At 41.0% G+C, this 18,807-nt stretch overlaps 1 protein-coding gene and 1 long non-coding RNA gene across 9 annotated transcripts in view; one reads left to right on the top strand and one right to left on the bottom strand.

The window, feature by feature from the left end:
- Positions 1 to 511: 511 nt before the first annotated feature.
- Positions 512 to 4,364, bottom strand: LOC125619115. Its single transcript, XR_007350613.1, has 2 exons — positions 2,965 to 4,364; positions 512 to 1,460 (listed from the first exon to the last, which is right to left on the bottom strand). It is a non-coding gene; the product is annotated as an uncharacterized LOC125619115 (long non-coding RNA).
- Positions 4,365 to 4,565: 201 nt separating this feature from the next.
- Arhgap26 (Rho GTPase activating protein 26) overlaps positions 4,566 to 18,807 on the top strand; it is a 411,269-nt gene continuing 397,027 nt past the window's right edge. For 2 of the 8 annotated variants that reach the window (XM_048811730.1, XM_048811732.1), the window contains exon 1: positions 16,731 to 17,764. In XM_048811730.1, the coding sequence (XP_048667687.1) occupies positions 17,554 to 17,764 (211 nt within the window). In that variant the 5' untranslated portion in view covers positions 16,731 to 17,553. Of the gene's footprint in view, positions 5,076 to 16,725; positions 17,765 to 18,807 lie in introns of those variants that run through there. The other 6 variants (XM_048811731.1, XM_048811728.1, XM_048811733.1 and 3 more) reach the window with 6 other exon arrangements.

Consider the following 18,807-nt stretch of genomic DNA (forward strand, 5'->3'; position numbering starts at 1 on the left):
GCTCTCATTTCTCTCATGAGCCTATGGATTTATAAGGATAGATTATTATTTTTCTTTCCAGGAAAATGAAGATTTCATGATTGCTTTAATCAATTGCTTCTATGCAAATTGTAGGGCCTGGGATTTAAAGCCAAAACAAATTAGATACCTGTATAATCATAGATATATTTGGCACATAACAGCCAAAACATTCCTGGAAACTAAAACATACTTTCCAACGAGATACCTATTTTCCCACCATGTGTGATTTCATTCCGTATTTAGGTATTATTAATGTTTTGAGATATATAAAATGCATTTCTTATAGATATGTCATATGGAGAGACAGTTATTTAAGACAGAGTTGAATTATGAGCCTACATCCGCCAGTAAACTCTTGACTTTAGGTCTCTTACTTCTCTAGCCCTTCACTTCCTTATCTGTAAAATGGGAATAGCAGCAGTACCCACTTCCCAGAATTGTAGTATATGTGAAATTAAGAAATACAATAAAGTGTTTAGCACAATCCTACTACACAAAAAAATGTTTAATAAATCTCATCAGCATTACCATTACCATCCATTTTTAAAAATCAAACTTTATGGAGGTCTAATTTGCTCCCAATAAAATGCCCCTGTGAGTTCTGACAAATGTGATGTCTGTGTAACTATCACCATACAGAACATTTGCATCAACCCCAAATCATTATTTTAAGATAGGAATACTGGTATCTAGTAATAATACAAAGGAGAAGTCACTGTGTAAACCAACATATGGTACCGACCATAAAAAAGAATGAATAAGTGCTAGCTAGAATTATAAAACCATGGGGATGCAACAGAAGGAACATTCTTTTGGAGGGGGCTGGGGGACAGGGCCTGTGTACTGCACATTATTGCTTGTGCTCTTCAGTAGCACTGTGAACAGCACTTTGCTTATCCTTTGAGGAAATCCCAACTCCCCAGTGCTTTATGTGTTTGGAGTGAGGCTGTTTTATCCTTGGCTCTGGTCTTGTCATTTCTTCTGGAATTCTTAGAAAGAAAACTCTCTTACTGTTAATATTGCTGGATGTAAATTTGGAGAAGATGAGAGGGCACCAAAGAATACAGCCATCAAAGAGGGTCATCAGGGGTGGAGCAGGGTGCTTGCCCAGCATGCATGAGGCCTTGGGTTCAATCCCAAGCACTAAAAAAATACCTCCACCCTCCAAGTAACCCCCCCCCCCAAAAAAAAAACAAACAAATGAAGTTCAGCTTGAGGGATGGAGATGCTTTGTGCTGGTTTCATCACCCAATCCTCCAGAGGCTGTTCTGAAGCTAGAGCTGAACTTGGACTTAGTGACAAGAAGATCCAGGGACACTTCATCACAGATCAGTGTGATCTTGAGTGCAGGTATCAATGAGTGGGTGGCCCAGGTTCATCTCTGATTACATGGGGTGAGACACAACATCTGTGGGAGAGCTTTGCCGATGATGACATTTCTAAAAATGAAAGGTAATTGTATGGTAGATGTAAAGTTAATGGGACAATTTAAGTTGGAAATGATATGGATTTAAAATACATTGATACTGAAAGCAGAACTATTTGGACTAACTATGTGTCTAATTTGAAGGAATTCAGACATTTAGGCAAAGAATTCAGGCCAAATAATGTTGCCTAACTTTTTTCCTTATTTAAAATTAAAGTGATTCCTGGACTTAACTTCTCTTCTACTTGCATGGCATAGCCATAACCTGTTGTCACAGGAGTCACTATTTCTTCCTTATTAAACATATGTCCCTCCAGTTGATGTTGAGTATCTTGGAGAAACCAATTGCTGTTCTAAACTGGGGCTTTAGTACTGAAAATCCCTACCCTCATGGAAGGTTTTCCCCAGGAGAGAGATAACTGTACCCTCTGTGTGCTAATGTCTATATTCAACACTGTTGCATTCTGATTCTTTTTTTTTCTTTTAAATGTGGAATGCTTCACAAATTTCTGATAGTACTGCTGAAAGCATGGGAACTCTTTTGTGGAAATTCTGGATTAAATGCATAAGACATTTATACATTATCTACACATTTAAGAATGTCTGTGAATGGGCATATTAAATTATGTGTTGATATCATACAATCTTACTATGTAATGTGGTTCAAGTTATAATTCTGGGCCTCAATTTCTCATTTGAAAAATGGTGATTATCATCATACCAGTCTCACCTTGTAGGTATTAAGTGCATTTAAACACTTTAAAATTATACCCGACATAAACTAAGCTTAACAAATGATAGCTAATATGTATTATCAGTATATTTCCCAATATTCCTTAATGAGATAAAACAAATAATTGTGGATCTAATTTTGTTTCATTCATTTAACATTTATTGAGTCCTATACCATGTGCCAGGACCACTGTGACAGACTGTATTTTTCAGAAATGGCTATGACAGTATCTCCGGATCTTGTCATTCCCTCATCTAGAAATACACCCTAACCCCCTGCTTCGGTCTGCGTGAGTCTGACTTGCTTATAGCCAATGAATGTGTGACTTGCAAGGATAGATCATCAAAGGAGAGGCAGTTTCCCCTAGTGAGCTGTAATGTTCACACTGGAGCCCTGAGGCTGCCACATTTTGATAAAGCCTAAACTAGACTACATAGAAAGATCACATGGAGAAGCCTTGAATCTTCCTGAAGAGAGAGAGAGGCCCAGCTCATCACTGACTGCTCCAAGTCCTCTCACCATCTGACTGCAATAACAGGAGAGACCCCAAGCCCTGACACAGTCAAGCCCTCCCCAAATACCTGACACATGGAGATCATAAGAGAAAATAATTTGATTATTGTCTTTTTTTTACAGAAGGCATTCTGTTTGATTTATTGTTCTTGTGAAGAAAAATCATAGCAGAAGTTTGTTTTTGTTTTTGAGTTAGCTAGATTATTGTTGTCTTAAACTATTAAGTTTTCACATGACTTGTTATGTATCAATAGATAAGGAGAACACCTACCTTTAGGTGCTCAAAATAAGTGTTAAACAGATTTACTTTCATTGAGTTCCCATTCCAGGCATTTCTCATCCATAGCAAGTGAAGAATGACTATTTTCAGGATTGTGATTATCAGATAGCTGTTTGGACCTGCTATCAAGTCTAAATTTGTAGATACAATTTGCAAATATATTAGATTCATTCATTTATGCATTCAATAGATAGATCAATTAATTTATCAACATAGACCCCCTCCCCCCCAACAAGTCTTCCATCCTAACTTGTCAGGCAGCATGGTTACTGCTTGTTTTCCTCCATCTCCCCCAGAATAGAAGCAATCAAGTTTACCTGTCTCCATCTTTGTATCCCTTAGAGTCCAGGTTCATGCCTGCACATAGCAGACATTTAAAACAAAACTAACAAAAACCCCTAAAAACAAAGAAACCCAAACAGACACGTACTCAATTAACTGCAGGAAGGCTGCTAGTTACTGGACGTAGAAATACTTTATTCGAAGACAGTCCCTATCCTCCAGGAATTCACAGTTCAGCACTAGACACTCTGTGGGACCCAGCCTGGCAAGTGTGCAGTGAGTGAGCTGCCAGAATTGAGTGCTATGATAGAATAGTGGGGGCAACCGTTCAACGCACTGGGGGTGGAAGGTGAAGAGTGACAGGGAAACATTCATTCATTCATACCGCAAATGTTTATCAAGCACCGCAACACACTGAGCACATAGTAAGCCCTCAAAAATCTGTCATTAAATGACAGCTGCTGTTCTAAGTGTTGGGAGCAATAACAGATAAGAAAACTGCGGTGGCACGTGCCCTTGTGAAGCTAACCGTGTAGCAGCGAAGGACAACAGACATTGGACATAATTGTGTAAAATGGTGCTATTGCCCAGCAGGAAAATAACAGGCTGAAGAAAGTGTGATCCTTCGGCTAGGGGCAAGTCAGGGAGGGAGTGCGGGGGGAGTGCAGCCAGGGGCGGGTTTTGAGCAGTAGTGGCCGTGAGGGGGACGGACTGTAGGGGGCAGGAAGACTGCGGGCAAGAAGTGTTGGTAATTTAAAGATGCAAACATTTTCTGCTTGACTGGATGAGGAACGTGTGATGCTCTGTAAACTCCGGGTTCTCCCGAAGCAAGGACTGTATGTAAGTACAAGCTCAGTTGCCCAGCAGAACAGGGCGAGCTGCGGTGAATGGCAGCACGAATTCCCAGATTTTTCATGCTTGGCATATCTAGGGTCCTCGGCTCCCCAGACCAACAGACGCATCAACCCCGGCTGGGATTAGGACCGCAACAAGCCACAAAGGTCCGGGGTGGCGGGGGCCCAAGAACCACAGCACTCACCCCTAGAGCTCAGAGTCTGCAACACCGGCAGGCGGGAGCGGGCGGAGCTTGCTCTGCGGACCTGGGCGGTGGCGTGGGCTCCACCCCCATCCAAGGCCCCGCCCCCATGGCGCTCTGATTGGATAAGACCCGCGGAAGGGCCTGGCGGCACCGGGCGGCCCTGGGGGACGGGCTGAGGAGGGCGCATTGATTGGTCTGGACCGGATTAGGTCATCGCTAGCAGGTTCGAACGGCCCGGACGCCGGTGGGGCGGCCCAGGCTACTGTGAGAGGGCGCTCGAGGCTGCTGGAGAGCTAGCCTGCGAAGGAGGCGGGGAGGCGGCGGCCGCGCTCACTCGCCCGCTAGCTAGCTTGTTTCTCCGTGTCGCTGCGGGTCCATCGCTGCGCTTCTTGCTCCCCTATTGCTCCACTGCACGCCGCAGGAGCAACAGCCCATCGTCCAGGTCCCAGCTGGGTTTTGGAGTCGTGCGCACCGGTGGACACCGCGCGCGGGTTGAGCCGGCGCCACACCTGTGGAGCCGGCGGCCGTCGAGGGTGCCGGCCGAGGTCCCGAGGCGAGCGTGCTCAGGGAGCCGGCCGCCCGAGCCCCGGGGGAGGGCGCGACCCCTGGCTGGGCGCCGTGGGCAGCATGGGGCTCCCCGCGCTCGAGTTCAGTGACTGCTGCCTCGACAGCCCGCACTTCCGAGAGACGCTGAAGTCTCACGAAGCAGAGCTGGATAAGACCAACAAATTCATCAAGGAGCTCATCAAAGACGGGAAGTCACTCATCATCGCGCTCAAGAGTGAGTACCCCGAGCTCAGTGCGGACCGGGTCCGGCGCGGGAGGGTCCGAGGGGCGGCGCTCAGCCCTAGTCGCCCGCGCGCTGCCGGGTTTCGCCCCCGGGGCACTGGGTGGCGGGTGTCGATGCTTCCGATGCAGGAAGGATACCTAAAATGGGTTAGCAGCCACCATCAAATGAGGAAGGAGACGCATCGCCCCGCCGTTTGTGTTAGGGGATGGCCCGGTGGTGAAGAAGCGCGGGTGGTACTTTGGGACAGGGTGGGTGTGTACGGCATACAGGTGTCCCAGAGTGGTACCTGAGTGTCCAGCCTGCCGCAGCCCAATGGGAAACGAATTACGTCCACTAATGCGGCTTCCTTAGCGGAACAGTTGTTTGACTCTGGGCGCCCTGCCGTGGGAATGGAGCGTACCAAGGGGGCGCTGCCTCCCCCAGGGAAAAGGCGGGCTGTGATTGCTTCGCTCCCTATATGCGGCTTCAGCCCAGTCAGGGCCGCCGGGTTCTTTGGGTGGAGCGGTTGGTTAGCCCTGATTCCGTGGAGTACTGGCAGTAACCCCCAGATCTAGAATCAGTGACGTATACGTGTGCAGGTTCTGATTCTTGTGTTTAGCAGAAGGTGATAGGGGTGGGAGTACAGAATCAGAGTGTTCCTTTACTCCAAACTGTGGGCGTGGGTTTAAAAATAGAAGGAATACATCTCCTCCCTCCCTCCCCCCCCACCCCTCTCCCGCTCTCTCCTTTGCTCTACTTTTTTACTTCTTCTATTATCTTTGAAAACTGAAAGGCCTGAGAAGGAATGTCCTAGTCCTCCTTCAGAAAGGGGAAGTTTAAAGTGATCTCAATGGTTCTGGTACCTTTTGTAAAACCGTTTTTGCTTTTTTTTCTTCCCAGTGCAAGGGAAGGAATGAAATTTGCATTCTGCTTGATTTCTGCAGAACCACAAAGTTTATCCTTCTGGACAAATTAGAGTGCTTCAGGGATGAGCACCTTGCACTGTGAGAATGGTTTTTGGTGCCTTTCCAGTCTACCCATTTAAAAATAGTTCATTCCATCTTTTCATTTTCAGAATCAGAAACAACATGAAGGTAGATAGTGGAATTATCTTTGACTCTTTACTTTTCCTGTCTTTTCTGTGATGCATTTACTAAAAGGTGATATCTTTCAGCTAAGAAAGGTTGCCTTAGCGGGTAGGTTCCTATCTGTGAGAATTGTCCCCAGGCCTCTTTAAAGGAGACATTGGAAACTAAGTGCCTGAGATGTCATTTTGTGAACCTATTCCTTCTAAAAATGAAGAACGAGACTATGAAATGCTAGAGCAGCAAGTGCAAATCTTTTGGGGTGAAATGAACTGTAGGACTGTGATGTGGGGAGGCTTCCCAGGGGTAGGGGTCCTCACAGGAAGCTGTGCCTTACCTGAAACATATGAACAGACATCCTCTGACAAAAACCAGGTTCATTCTTTGGTTTGCGGAACACATGACCTGTGGTTTGAAGTAAGTTAGGGGACCAGTTATAAGTTGGGCTTAGCAATTTTGATTGATCCTCTGGCTAGCTTTAATTGGTCCTCTGCTTCACTCAGTAAACGGGGAGTACCTGCTGTATGCTAGGTACTATACTGGATGCTAAGGATATAACAGCAATATTCAGCTGTCCCATGGCTACAGAGGCTACTCCATGCCAAGCACTGCTTCACCCAAAGGTACATGAATTATCTTATGTACCTTTATTCATTTTGCAAATGAGAAAACTGGAGCTTGGGGAAGCACTGGCCCAGAGTCACACAGTGTTAGCTGGGCTAGAGCTTTTGAATCTACCTGATCTGCTGAATGCAGTGGCTCACACCTGTAATCCTAGTGGCTTGCGAGGCTGAGGCAGGAGGATCTCAAAGCCAGCCTTAGCAATTGAGCAAGGCCCTACAGGGGGGAAAAAAAAGAAGAAAAGAAGAAGAAAAGAAAAAAAGAAAGAAATCTACTTGGTCTGAACCCTAAGCAAAGTTCCTGCAAAGCAAGCAGAGCTCTTGATTCCGCCCCATTCTTCCTGCCCTGAAGGGAACACCTTGGACCAAGCTTGCTAGACTTTGGACTTGTATTTGTATTTCTGCATTGACTCTGAGAAGGGTGCATTTGGTTGACTGGCAGTTTGCCTGCTACTATTTTTGGGGAGGTCAGGAGCAAGAATTCTTCAGATAGAAAGAAACATTGCAGTAATGGAGTTCAATGGTTAAATTGCGCAATGGGATGGACCACTCTTGTAACTTTGGGGAAAGGCTGATGGGTGTTTTGGTCTCTTTACATCCATCTCTGTTACTAAGCTCCTCTAATACCACTAACTACTAATTGAATAGGGCATCGACTTCTCAAAGAAGGTGGAGTCAATGACTGTTTCCCAGATTTCTGTTATCTTGAGGTACTTGCTACATTGTACATGATAATATTTCTGTTATCTTGAGGTACTTGCTACATTGTACAGATTAGTATTTGTGTATTATTTTTCTTCAGATTGTCTTTATTACTGCTGTAAATGGAAAAACCGGTGGTTTTCCAGGATAACTAAAAACTACATATGTAATTATACTTAATTATATGAGTAACCCTTGTCTTATGGTTTTATCTTATAACAATACTTATTTTATTTTATAGTTATTTTATAACTAGTGTTTGCAGATCTTTGGGTTTAGATTCCCTTTCTATGTGAATCATAAGCAATAAAACTGCCTCTAGGGATTGCCAGAGTTCAGCTAGACCTCTGTTATGTTGCTTCTACTTTATGAATGAGGAAACTAAGGGGCAGAGAAATCAGTGACCTGGCCAAGGTGACACAGCAATTAACAATATTTAAAAACAAGTTGTGGGATTCCAAAAGCATTGACTTAACCATGATGCAACACTGTCCTCTAGATCAGCCTAGGTCAGTGCTTCTTGCACATTTGTCTGTTGAGTCCCCTTGAAAAATCTGATATAAGCTCTGGATTTCATAAAAATGAATCCCTTGGTTCTTTCTCTGGATTGCTGATTTTTGGTAGTACACAGAGAGTATAAGCGATAAAATAATTTGAGACCTGCATTTTAAAAAATTATGCCTTTGGAGAAAGTACTTGTTTGACATGGAGTTGAGTCTTGGCAACTCCCAGTCAGTTGCTTCTGATGATGATTTGTTTTTGCCTTTTCTGTGGGCACTCATTCACCCAGGACCCTTTCCTCCAACCTGTTTAATCATTATCTCATTCAGGAAGATTCTGTGTGTTTAAGTCTTGTTTTTTTTTTTTTTTTTTTTTTTTTTTCATTCTGTAGAGATGAATGAGTTGTAGGATTTCCTGGATCAAGTTTGACCCCATTACTTACTAGTTGCTTGGCTCTGGGTCTGTTACTAAGCCGGAGTTCCTCCAGTATAAAATTTGAACAGCCACACTGACCTCTGGGGTTGTTGTGAGGACTGCATGAAACAGGGCATTTGTAGAAAGCTCTTAGCTTGGAGGCTGGCACCTGGCACTGCTCAATTGTCGGTAGTAAGAATCCTCCTCCTCCAGCACTTGGGATTGTCAAGACTTGTTTTTCAGAGCAGAAGTCATTAGGAGCAGAGGTACAGTTTTTACCTTCAGTATGAGGAGTTAGACCCACACATCCCTCATGCCAGTTGTTGGTAAATCATGTGATTATGTGTTTGTTAGCCAGTGGTGGGCAGGATCCTGGTAATGGTGTTTGTAGCAAGTTGCAGTATGCCAGAACAGCTTCATAAGTTGAAAACAAAGTAAGTAAGCCTCGCAACATCTCTTTGGTTCCTAATAACATTCTTAAATTTTCAACCTTTTTGCTAGACTCACTTTCTCCCCTCAGTGGTTGGGCTGGCTACTGCTCTCTGCCTTGCAGGAAAAGCTTGCAGACTGCATGGAACCTCATGCCTGGCTGTTTCATAGACTCAGTGACAAACCAAATATGGTTTCATAGGAATGAAAGTGAACTAGGCTATTGGTTTTGATGGGTGGTATGAGTTTTCAGGAACAGTTTCTTCTCTTCTAGATTGTTAATTTCTAAATTTGGTGTTATACACCATGTATCTATGCTGGGGATATACTCCTTTAAATTTATTGAGATTGCGTGTACTTATTCTGATAGTCCAAGTGGGTGGGAGGGTGACAAATGCAGATGTTAAAATATCAACTTTATTTCATTACCATGCAGCTCACCCATTTAAACCATCCAATTCAATAGTTTTTAGTACATTCATGGAGATGTATAATCATCATAATCAATTTTAGAACAATTTTAGAGCATCACCCCCAAAAGAAAGCAGCTCTTTCCCATTAGCATTCATTCCCTAATTCCTCCTAACCTTGCAGCTCTCATCAGTTACTAATGTATTTTCTGTCTCTATAGATTTGCCTTCTAGACATTCGAAGTACAGTGTTAATCATTTTTTCCCCTAGGTGATGGTGACCAATTTAGGCACAGAGTTCTTGATTTGAATTTCACATTGGAAAACTTTGAATCAAGAAGCTATTCTCAGCTGGGCACAGTGGGGCACACCTGTAATCCCAGCAGCTCAGGCGGCTGAGGCAGGAGGATTATGAGTTCAAAGCCAGCCTCAGCAAAAGCAAGGCACTAAGCAACTCAGTGAGATCCTGTCTCTAACTAAAATACAAAATAGGGCTGGGGATGTGGCTCAGTGGCCAAGTTAAATCCCAGGTACCAAAAAAAAAAAAAAAGCTGTTCTTCACATGAGAGGGAGTTAAGTTGAGGAACCAAAGATAGTGTCTTAGGGTCTGGAGAAACCTGGATGCACTTTCATGTTTTCAGCTCATGAAAGGGGAATGGATTCATTCTAGTTCATGGTACTTGAATGGATGCAGAGGGAATAACCAAAACAAGACCAAGAATCTAGCCTCTTCCCTCTGAGTTTTCAGCCATGTTGGGGCAGGATATATGATACTGAATAAAGCCATACTTTGTGGTTGCTATCCTGCTGGGTGATACTTTTTTAACTAAAGGAAATGAATGTATTTATGTTTCTAGTTGAGCCTATACTTTTTGGGAGGCTTTGGGGATGATGTGCATTTTTCATTATATTATCAGAGGTTAGTAATTCTGAGATCTCTGTCCTTTCTCTTGTACACATTCCAAAGGTAATTTTAATAGAAACAATAGCTTATAGGAATACCAGCATCTTTCATTTTATTGAATATTTACCAAGTGCCTGGTCCTATACTAAATGCCACACATTGTCTTCTTATTCTGTACCACAATCTTGTGAGATGAATATGGATGTTCCTCAGTATCCATGGGGGATTGGTTGTAGGACCCCCTCAGATACCAAAATCCTTAAGTTCCTTACAGATAACAGTACAATCTTTACATATAACCTGTGTTCATCCCCCTGAATACTTTAAATGATCTGTAGAGCACTTATAATACCTAATACAATGTGAATGCTATGTAAGTAGTTATTATCTACCATATTGTTTAGGGAATAATAACAAGGACAGAAGTCTGTACATGTTTAGTACAGAGGCAGTTTTTCCCTCAGTATTTTTAATCCTGGTTGGTTGAATTGCAGAATGCAGATCCATAGATTTGAAGGGTCAACTGTCCTCTTCCTTTTCTGCATTTGATAGTTGGGGTAACTTGATTAAAGTCACTACTAAAGGTAGAAATGTGTGCAATCAAGTTTTGAACCTCGCAATAGCCTCTGGGGCCTCCTTTTGAAAATTACCCTTCAGTGCCTTAGCAAAATGCTGGTGGCGAAGATGCAAATTTTTCATAGATCTAGATTGTAGAAAGGTGGTGCTGCAGATGCTAGATTAGGTGAGAATATAGTCCTGGTGATTTTCACCCTATGGAAAGACTAGTAAATATTTTGTATTGTGCTCTTAAGTTTTGTAGTTTTCTCTCCCTCACATGCTTATAGAAACTTGTAGGCTGGAGGGGCAGACTGTGTCTTGGCATTGTAAAGCAATGCTTTCTTTTTGGGGTGATAACAAATGATTATCAATGATTCCCTTTTAAGTGGAAAATAGGGCATTAATCAGGGAGGCCAAAATCTGTTTCTAGTCTAATTCAGTAAGGTAAATGGCGTGCCTATTAAAACTATTTTCCTATTAAAACTAGGAAAAACAAACAAACAAACACCCAGCATCAAGTGTTGTATGCTTTAAAGCTTGTCACCTTTTTGTGCTTCTTTAAGATTTAGTTATAGCCTTTTTTTTTTTTTTCAACAGTAAGATGAGCCCTTCTTCAATGGCATAAACTGTCAAAGGATGTTCTCTGCCAGCTTGCTTTGTTTAGGAGTAATTATATTACTCACAGAATCCTAATGGAATAAATGCACATGGAGTTGGGTAGCAACAAATTTCTCCCAGTTCTTTTGGTTTGCTTTAGCACCTTGTGAATAAAAGGGGGGAAAAAGCCTTTTCCTAATTATTTGTAAATGGTGGTAATTTGCAATACTGACATTTGGAGCATTACTCATACAAATATAAACAGCAATTAAATCCAAACAAGATTTTGTAGTTTTTATATAACATTGGCTTAAAAAGAATCCCTTTACTTTTCTTCATTCTCAGTTGCATTGAATAAATTACATCCAGTCTGTATTTTTCAATCTGCTGACTGCCTACAGCTTAGAGCCCCTCCCCCCTTTTAAATAATTCATAGACTTAGTTTTGTTTTTTTTTTTAGAGCAGTTTTAGGCTTACAGAAAAGTTTCCTGTAGTCTCTCATATCTTTTCCTTCTAATTTGAAGCATGTACTCTGCCTTTGAGTTACCCTCCTAGCCCCCTGATAAAATATTAGTAACAGAAGTCTATAGTTTACATTTGGGTTCACTCTTAGCGTCACACATGCTATGGCAAATGGTATTTTGATTGTTTGTTTTTTTGAGAGGGGGTCTTTCCATGTTGCCCATGGATGGCTTTGAACTTGCAGTCCTCCCGTCTGAACCTCTCAGTAGCAATTTTGACAAATGTAGAATGACATGGACGCATGTTTATAGTATCATACAGAATAGTTTCACTGTCCAAACGTCCTGTGTTCTGTCTATATCCTCTTCCTTCAACCTCTGTTTCTTTTTACTTTCTCCCTGGTCTTTCTGGTCTTTCTGGTCTTTTTACTGCTGCCTGTCTTTTCAAAATTCTTAGTTGGGATCAGTTTGTAGCCTTTTCAGATGGGCTTTTTTCACTTAGCCATGTGCACTTAAGTTTCCTCCATGGTCTTTTCATGGCTTGGTAATTCATTTCTTGTTATTGCTGAACAATATTCCATTGTCTGGATGAACCACAGTTTGTTTATCCTTTCACCTATGATTGTATGTCTTGCTTGCTTTCAATGTTTGGGAACTTACGAATAAAGCAGATATAAATATTTGTGTGAAGATTTATGTGTGGATGAAAGTTTTCAATTCATTTGGGTAAACAAGGAGTTTGATTGTTGGGTCATATGGAAAGAGTGTGCTACTTCTGTAAGAAACTGCTGAACGTCTTCCAAAGTGGCTCTACCTTTTTGTAGTCCTTCCAGCAGAATGACAGCTCCTGTTGCCCGTATTTGCTCATGTCAGTGTTTGGCTTTTCACCCTTCTTCTAGGTGTGTAGTGGTATCTCATGGTTTTTTTAAATTTGCAGTTCCTTCATGGCATTCGCTATTGAGCATCTTTTCATGTGCTTATATGTCATGAAAATATATCTTCACTGGTGAGAAGTCCAGATCTTTTGCCCATTTTTTTAGTTTGGTTTGTTTTCTTATTGTTGAGTTTTTAAAAAAATTATTATGGCAAAATATACATAATACAAAATTTACTATTTTAACCACCTTTAAATATACACTGCAGTGGCCTTTCACAATTCTGTGTCTATTTCCCAGTACTGGGGATTGAACTTAGGGGCACTCGACCACTGAGCCACATCCCCAGCCCTGTTTTGTATTTTATTTAGAGACAGGGTCTCACTGAGTTGCTTAGTGCCCCACTTTTTGCTGAGGCTGGCTTTGAACTCTCAATCGTTCTGCCTCAGCCTCCTGAGCTGCTGGGATTACAGGTGTGTGGCACTGTGCCTGGCTTATTCCAGAACTTTTTCATCATCCCAAACTGAAGCTGTGTTATATGTACCCTCTTCCCATTGCCTTTGCCCCTGTAACCCCTATTCTGCTCTGTCTTTATGAATTTGCCTGTTCAAGACATATTAGTGGAATCATACAATATTTTTCATTTTGTATCCGCTTAATTTACTTAGTATAATATTTTCAGTGTTCTTGTAGTAGAATTTAATACCTTTTTGTGGCTGAATATCTGTTAATTTTTGATTATCAACAATTATTATTAGGAAAGAATAGTTCTTTCTCCTTTAAAATCATGTAAAGGAATTGTTTTTCACTCTCCATCTCTTTCTCCCCCCCTCAGAATGGTAAGTAGCACTTGGAATTGACATCAGTTTATCATGAGTGTCTCTTACAAGAATGCTATCTATACATTTATTCCTTTCTAAGTACCCATTTGTTTTAGGCATATATGTTTTGGGCAAATAGTTTTTAAAGAGAGCTTTATTGATTATAATTTACATGTCATGAATTCACCTGTTTTAAGTTACAGTTCTGTGCTTTGTAGTTATAGAGTTATGTAACCATCACCCCAATCCAGTTATGAGCATTTTTATCATCCCAAAAGCTTCCACATATCTCTCTGCAGGCTCTTTCTATTCTCATGTTATGTCTCAGACAACCACTAATCCACTCTTTTCTGTCTTTATAAATTTGTCTTTTCTGAAATTTTAAGCTAAATGGAATCATGAAAGAAGTAATCTGTTGCATCTGGCTCTTTTCACTTACTGTGATGGTTTTGAGGTTTGTCTATGTTGTAGCATGTATCAGAAGTTGGTTCCTTTGTGTTGCTGAAGATTATTCAATTTTGCAAGCACAAGTTGTTTATTCATTCACCAAATGATGGACCCTTGGATTTTTTTTTAAGTTTTTGACTGTTAAGAATAATGCTGCAATGAACATTTGCATACATATCTTTGAGTGGGTATGTTTTCACTTCTAATTTTGTTTCTTACCTAGGAATAGAATTGCTGAGTTATATGGCAAACATATGTTTAATTTTGACTTAAAACTTAAGTTTAAATCAAACTTATATTTAACTTTAAAACCTGCCAAACTGTTTTCCACAGAGAAGCACCATTTTATATACCCACTGGCAAAGTATGAGGGTTCTAATTTCTCCACATGCACACCAACACTTGTTATTATCTCTCTTTTTGATTGAAGCCACCCTAGTGAGAGTAAAGTGCTGATATCTTGGTGTGATTTTAATTTGCATTTCCTTGATGATGAATAACATTGAGCATCTTAATATGCATTTATTGTCCAGTGGTACAACTTTTTTGATGAAATATGTATTCAAATATTTATTACCTTTTGGTTTGTCCTATAAGGTTTTGATGATTAAGTCAACAGCACCAAGTATATTTTCTCTGTTTGTCCTCTTCTGGGGACTTTTTGTTTCCAGTGTTGTGGTCTCAGATGTATTTGACTGATTGATTTTTGGATCTCAGGACTTAGGGACAGTGATTCTTTGAAGGCTGTGTGGTTGAGGTTTTTTTTTTTTTTAATATTTATTTTTCAGTTTTCGGCGGACACAACATCTTTGTTTGTATGTGGTGCTGAGGATCGAACCCGGGCCGCACGCATGCCAGGAGAGCGTGCTACCGCTTGAGCCACATCCCCAGCCCTGGTTGAGGTTTCTACTCTAGTTAGGCCATTCAGCATCTCTTTGGGAGTTCCATAGACAAGGCTTTCTAATTCTGGCGGATGTAAGCTACTGATCTCAAACGCCCTGAGTTGACAAAATAAGAACCGCCCCCAGGGGAGAACTGTAATTACCATGGAGATATTGTAGAAGGTACTTTGGGAAGGGATTTTGTTGTCCTGTCAAGGCCATTGCATTTCTAAAAATTAGCCAAGAGAGGGATGCCAATACGAAGCTAACAACTAAGGTGGTTTTTCTAGATTTAAATTTTTGATTGACCTTAGTTTTAATTTTTTAAAACTATAACCCAGTATGTTTTAAAATTTTTATGTATTTAATTCAGTAAATCAGGAGCCTTGCTTTGCTCTTACTGGACCTTCCAAAACCCTAGATTAGAGTCAGGGCTTTTGGGTGGAGGTAACAGGTGCAGAAGTCACAGAGGGAAGAGTACATGGGCTGTTTATGGGCCAGCAGTGAGGCCATTGTGGCTGGAACAGAGCAAATGAATGGAGAGAGAGCCCAGGGGCCAAATCAGTGATCTTGAGTTCTGGAAAGGACTTTAGGTTTCATTCTAGGTATGATGGACAGCCATAGGAGGTTGTGACGTGCTTGTGTTTTAGAAAGATTATGCAGGCAGCTGGGTGGAAAATGTTGTGAAGCCAGAATGGGGTCAAGTAGACCAGTTAGGAGGCTGCTTTTAATAGGTAAGGTAAGAGACAATGGCAGCTTGGTCCAGGTTGGCCATATCAGATGTGGTGGTCACATGCTGGTGCTTTTGGAAGTAGAGCCCACAGGATTTGCTGCTTAATTGTATGTGGACTATGAAAGAAAAGAGGAATATCAAGGATGACTCAGTGTCTCTGACTTGAGCAGTTCTGTGAATGATGTTACTCTTTTCTGAAATAGAAATTAGGGGAGGATTAAGTTTAGGGAGAAATTTAACATTATTGTTAAATGACACAGATCATGAATATATTCTCATACAAGACTCAAAAAGTTAAAAAAAAAAGTATATAGGAGTATTCAGTACTCTCTGTCCCTTTTCTTTGGTTGGGATAGTACCTAGGGCCTCTCAATGCTAGGAAGGCACTCTACTGCTGAGCTGCACACTCAGTTCTGGCACTTTTGAATATTTTTTTCCGTATCATTTTTCTGTGAAAATTTTTTCATAATTGGGATTATACTATGCAGATTATCCTGTTTTACTTTTCCAGCTAATACTGTGTCTTAGAGTTCTTATATGTCAATACATGCCCATTCTTTATTTCACTGCATAATTCTCACCACCACCTAATTATTACACCAAAATTTTTTTTTTCACTTTAAGAATTGGCTTATAGGGCTGGGGATTTGGCTCAAGCGGTAACTCACTCCCCTGGCATGTGCGGGGCACTGGGTTTGATCCTCAGTACCACATAAAAAAATAATAATAAAATAAAGATGTTGTGTCCACCGAAAACTGAAAAATAAATATTAAAAAATTCTCTCTCTCTTTAAAAAAAAATTGGCTTATAACCTTGCATTGCATAATTGTCACCTGGTATAATTCTGTACCTCATGCTGCTTAAAAGGTAAACAGCAGCAGTGTACTCACCAGGGGCAAAAGGATGCTCATTTATCTTCTCACACACTGCTAATCCAGCCAGGAGCCTAGAATTCCCAGCATTTGCCCATTGTCCGTCTGTTTCTGAAAGCCCACTTATGTGGTTTGTTCAGAATGCTGCTGTACTAGTAGCACACATCTTAGCATCTTAGATGAGTGGTACTGAGGATGGTGAGGCAGGTAATGAAACCAATGATAGCAGTGCAGGATCTTTGGACAGAGAAGTTTGAATTTCTAAGTCCATACTTCCCAGTGCTGTGGTATGTTTCCTCAAGTATAATATTTCAACTATAATGCACAAATCAATAATGCTGATTTATTAACTTTTTTGTCATACCAGAAAAGTGTTTGCTAATATGTCAAGAAGGAATGATGTGCATGGATTTGGACTCTTCAGTTTTAACATATATTCATGAGTAACCCATGCATCCTAATCTTGGTTCAAAGACAGTTTAGTAATAAATGATTTTTAAGTAATACCAGTACAATTAAAAAAAAAAAAGCTTCACATAATAGTCTCATTCCATTTTTTTGCAAAAAAAAAAAAAAAGGCATAAAATCTGCAACAATTATGTGGTGAAATACAGTTCTGAATTCTTTTTGATCACCTCAGAGGGTTCTATGGTGTGGATATAGTGTATTTACCATAGTTTATTTACCCAGGCTCCTTTTGGAGGTTTTTTGGATTGTCTCACATTGATCATTTGCACAACCTGCCTTTGGGTGTGGGTGGCAGCTTTTCCATGGGATAGATTCCTCCAAGTGGAATTGTTGCTGACCTCCAGTTTTTACAAGCCTGTTGACATCAGTTGTTTAGGTCTTTACATTCCTATAGCTAGTTGATACTTGGTGCCCCTTTGAATACGTTAGATTATGTTTCAGAGCTTAACCTTTTGCTCAAATTGCCAACATTTTGAATAGGCCCTTCTTTTAGGCATTGATTCTGATCCTAAGATAACCAGGATGTAGAACAAAACCTGATATGTGTGTGTGAGAGAGAGATATTACAATTAATTAAATGTGTCCTTGTTAGCCTTGGACCGGTGTAATATCCTTGGTGAGCTGCAGGTTCTTACAGGCAAAATAGGAGATGGAGAGGATTCTGTTCATATTTAACAGTCTGCTCAAATTTCAGGGACCAAGCAGGGAATCATGTCTCTTAGAGTGAGAACAATAGCATTAGTGGCTGAAGGAATTTTTACAAATGAGAGTCACTGGGTTTTTTTTTTTTGTAGGAACCCAGAGTGGAAGAAGAGAGGAAATAGTAAGGAAAACAGCTTGGCAGTGTGGGCCAGGAGCTGTCACGGCATGTTTATGTCTGGCTCATTTCACCTTGGTTGGAAGGCACAGAGTGCTGCAGAGGGTGAGCTGGAGACTGGGCAGTTTCCTACTATATTTAGAAAGAGGAGATTCCTGGGGTTGGGTGGTGTGTGTGTGTGTGTGTGTGTGTGTGTGTGTGTGTGTTTCCTTTGCTAGATGGACAAAGGTTTGGGGTTTGGGGATTCTGGAACAAACCTTGTTAACTAGCTGGCTTCTCTGGGCCAAGCCAGTAGCTATACTTTGACTCCTGCTGCCGCCACACAGGAAAAGCCAAAATAAACCCCATTTTGTATAGTTTGTAAAGACATCCCAGGTAGTTTTCAAAGCTCATCTGATCTTGCTGTCAGATCTTTTAAGTTTACTCCAGGCTGATTGGAGCATTGTGAAAACATGAACTGGCTCCTCCTGTGAGACTAGATAGATTTTTCAGGTGCTGAGTTGAACTTTGGTTGTTCCTGTGCCAAGGGCACTGTCAAGCCATGGGACCAAAACTGTAACACATTTCTGATTGCGTGCCTCATTATTACACTTGCAGGTCAGGTGCGGACAAAGAATATCAGTTGAGCAAATAAAATTAAAAATAAATAGTTAGTCGAATTCATATGTTTCTTTTAAAAAGCCAATCTAAGTAGGTAATACCTATAAATGGTACAGAATTCAAAAGAGACAAAGGGACAGCTGCAACTTCTGCCTCTGGATCTCTAGTTATGCTAGAAGCAACATTTTACCAGTTTCTTGAGAATTTTTCAAGTATAACTATGCATGTGTCAGCAAATGTATATATAAATGTGCATATATATATGTATATATATATATATACACATATATACACATTTTTTAACAAATATATGTATTTGGAAGTATGCCATGTATACTGTTTTATACCCTGTCATAATATATTTTGGATATTGTACATTGGTACGAACAGACCTAACTCACTGTTAGCATTGTTTTGTGTGAATATAACATAATTTATGAAACCAGTCCTATAATAGTAGACATTTAGGCTATTTCCAGTCTTTGACCCTATAAGCAGTGCTGCTAGGAACACCTTGGCACCTCTTGCATAGGACAGATAAGTAAGTA

This window comes from Marmota marmota, unplaced genomic scaffold, assembly GCF_001458135.2.
Source record: "Marmota marmota marmota unplaced genomic scaffold, marMar, whole genome shotgun sequence".
NCBI classification, from domain to species: domain Eukaryota; kingdom Metazoa; phylum Chordata; class Mammalia; order Rodentia; family Sciuridae; genus Marmota; species Marmota marmota.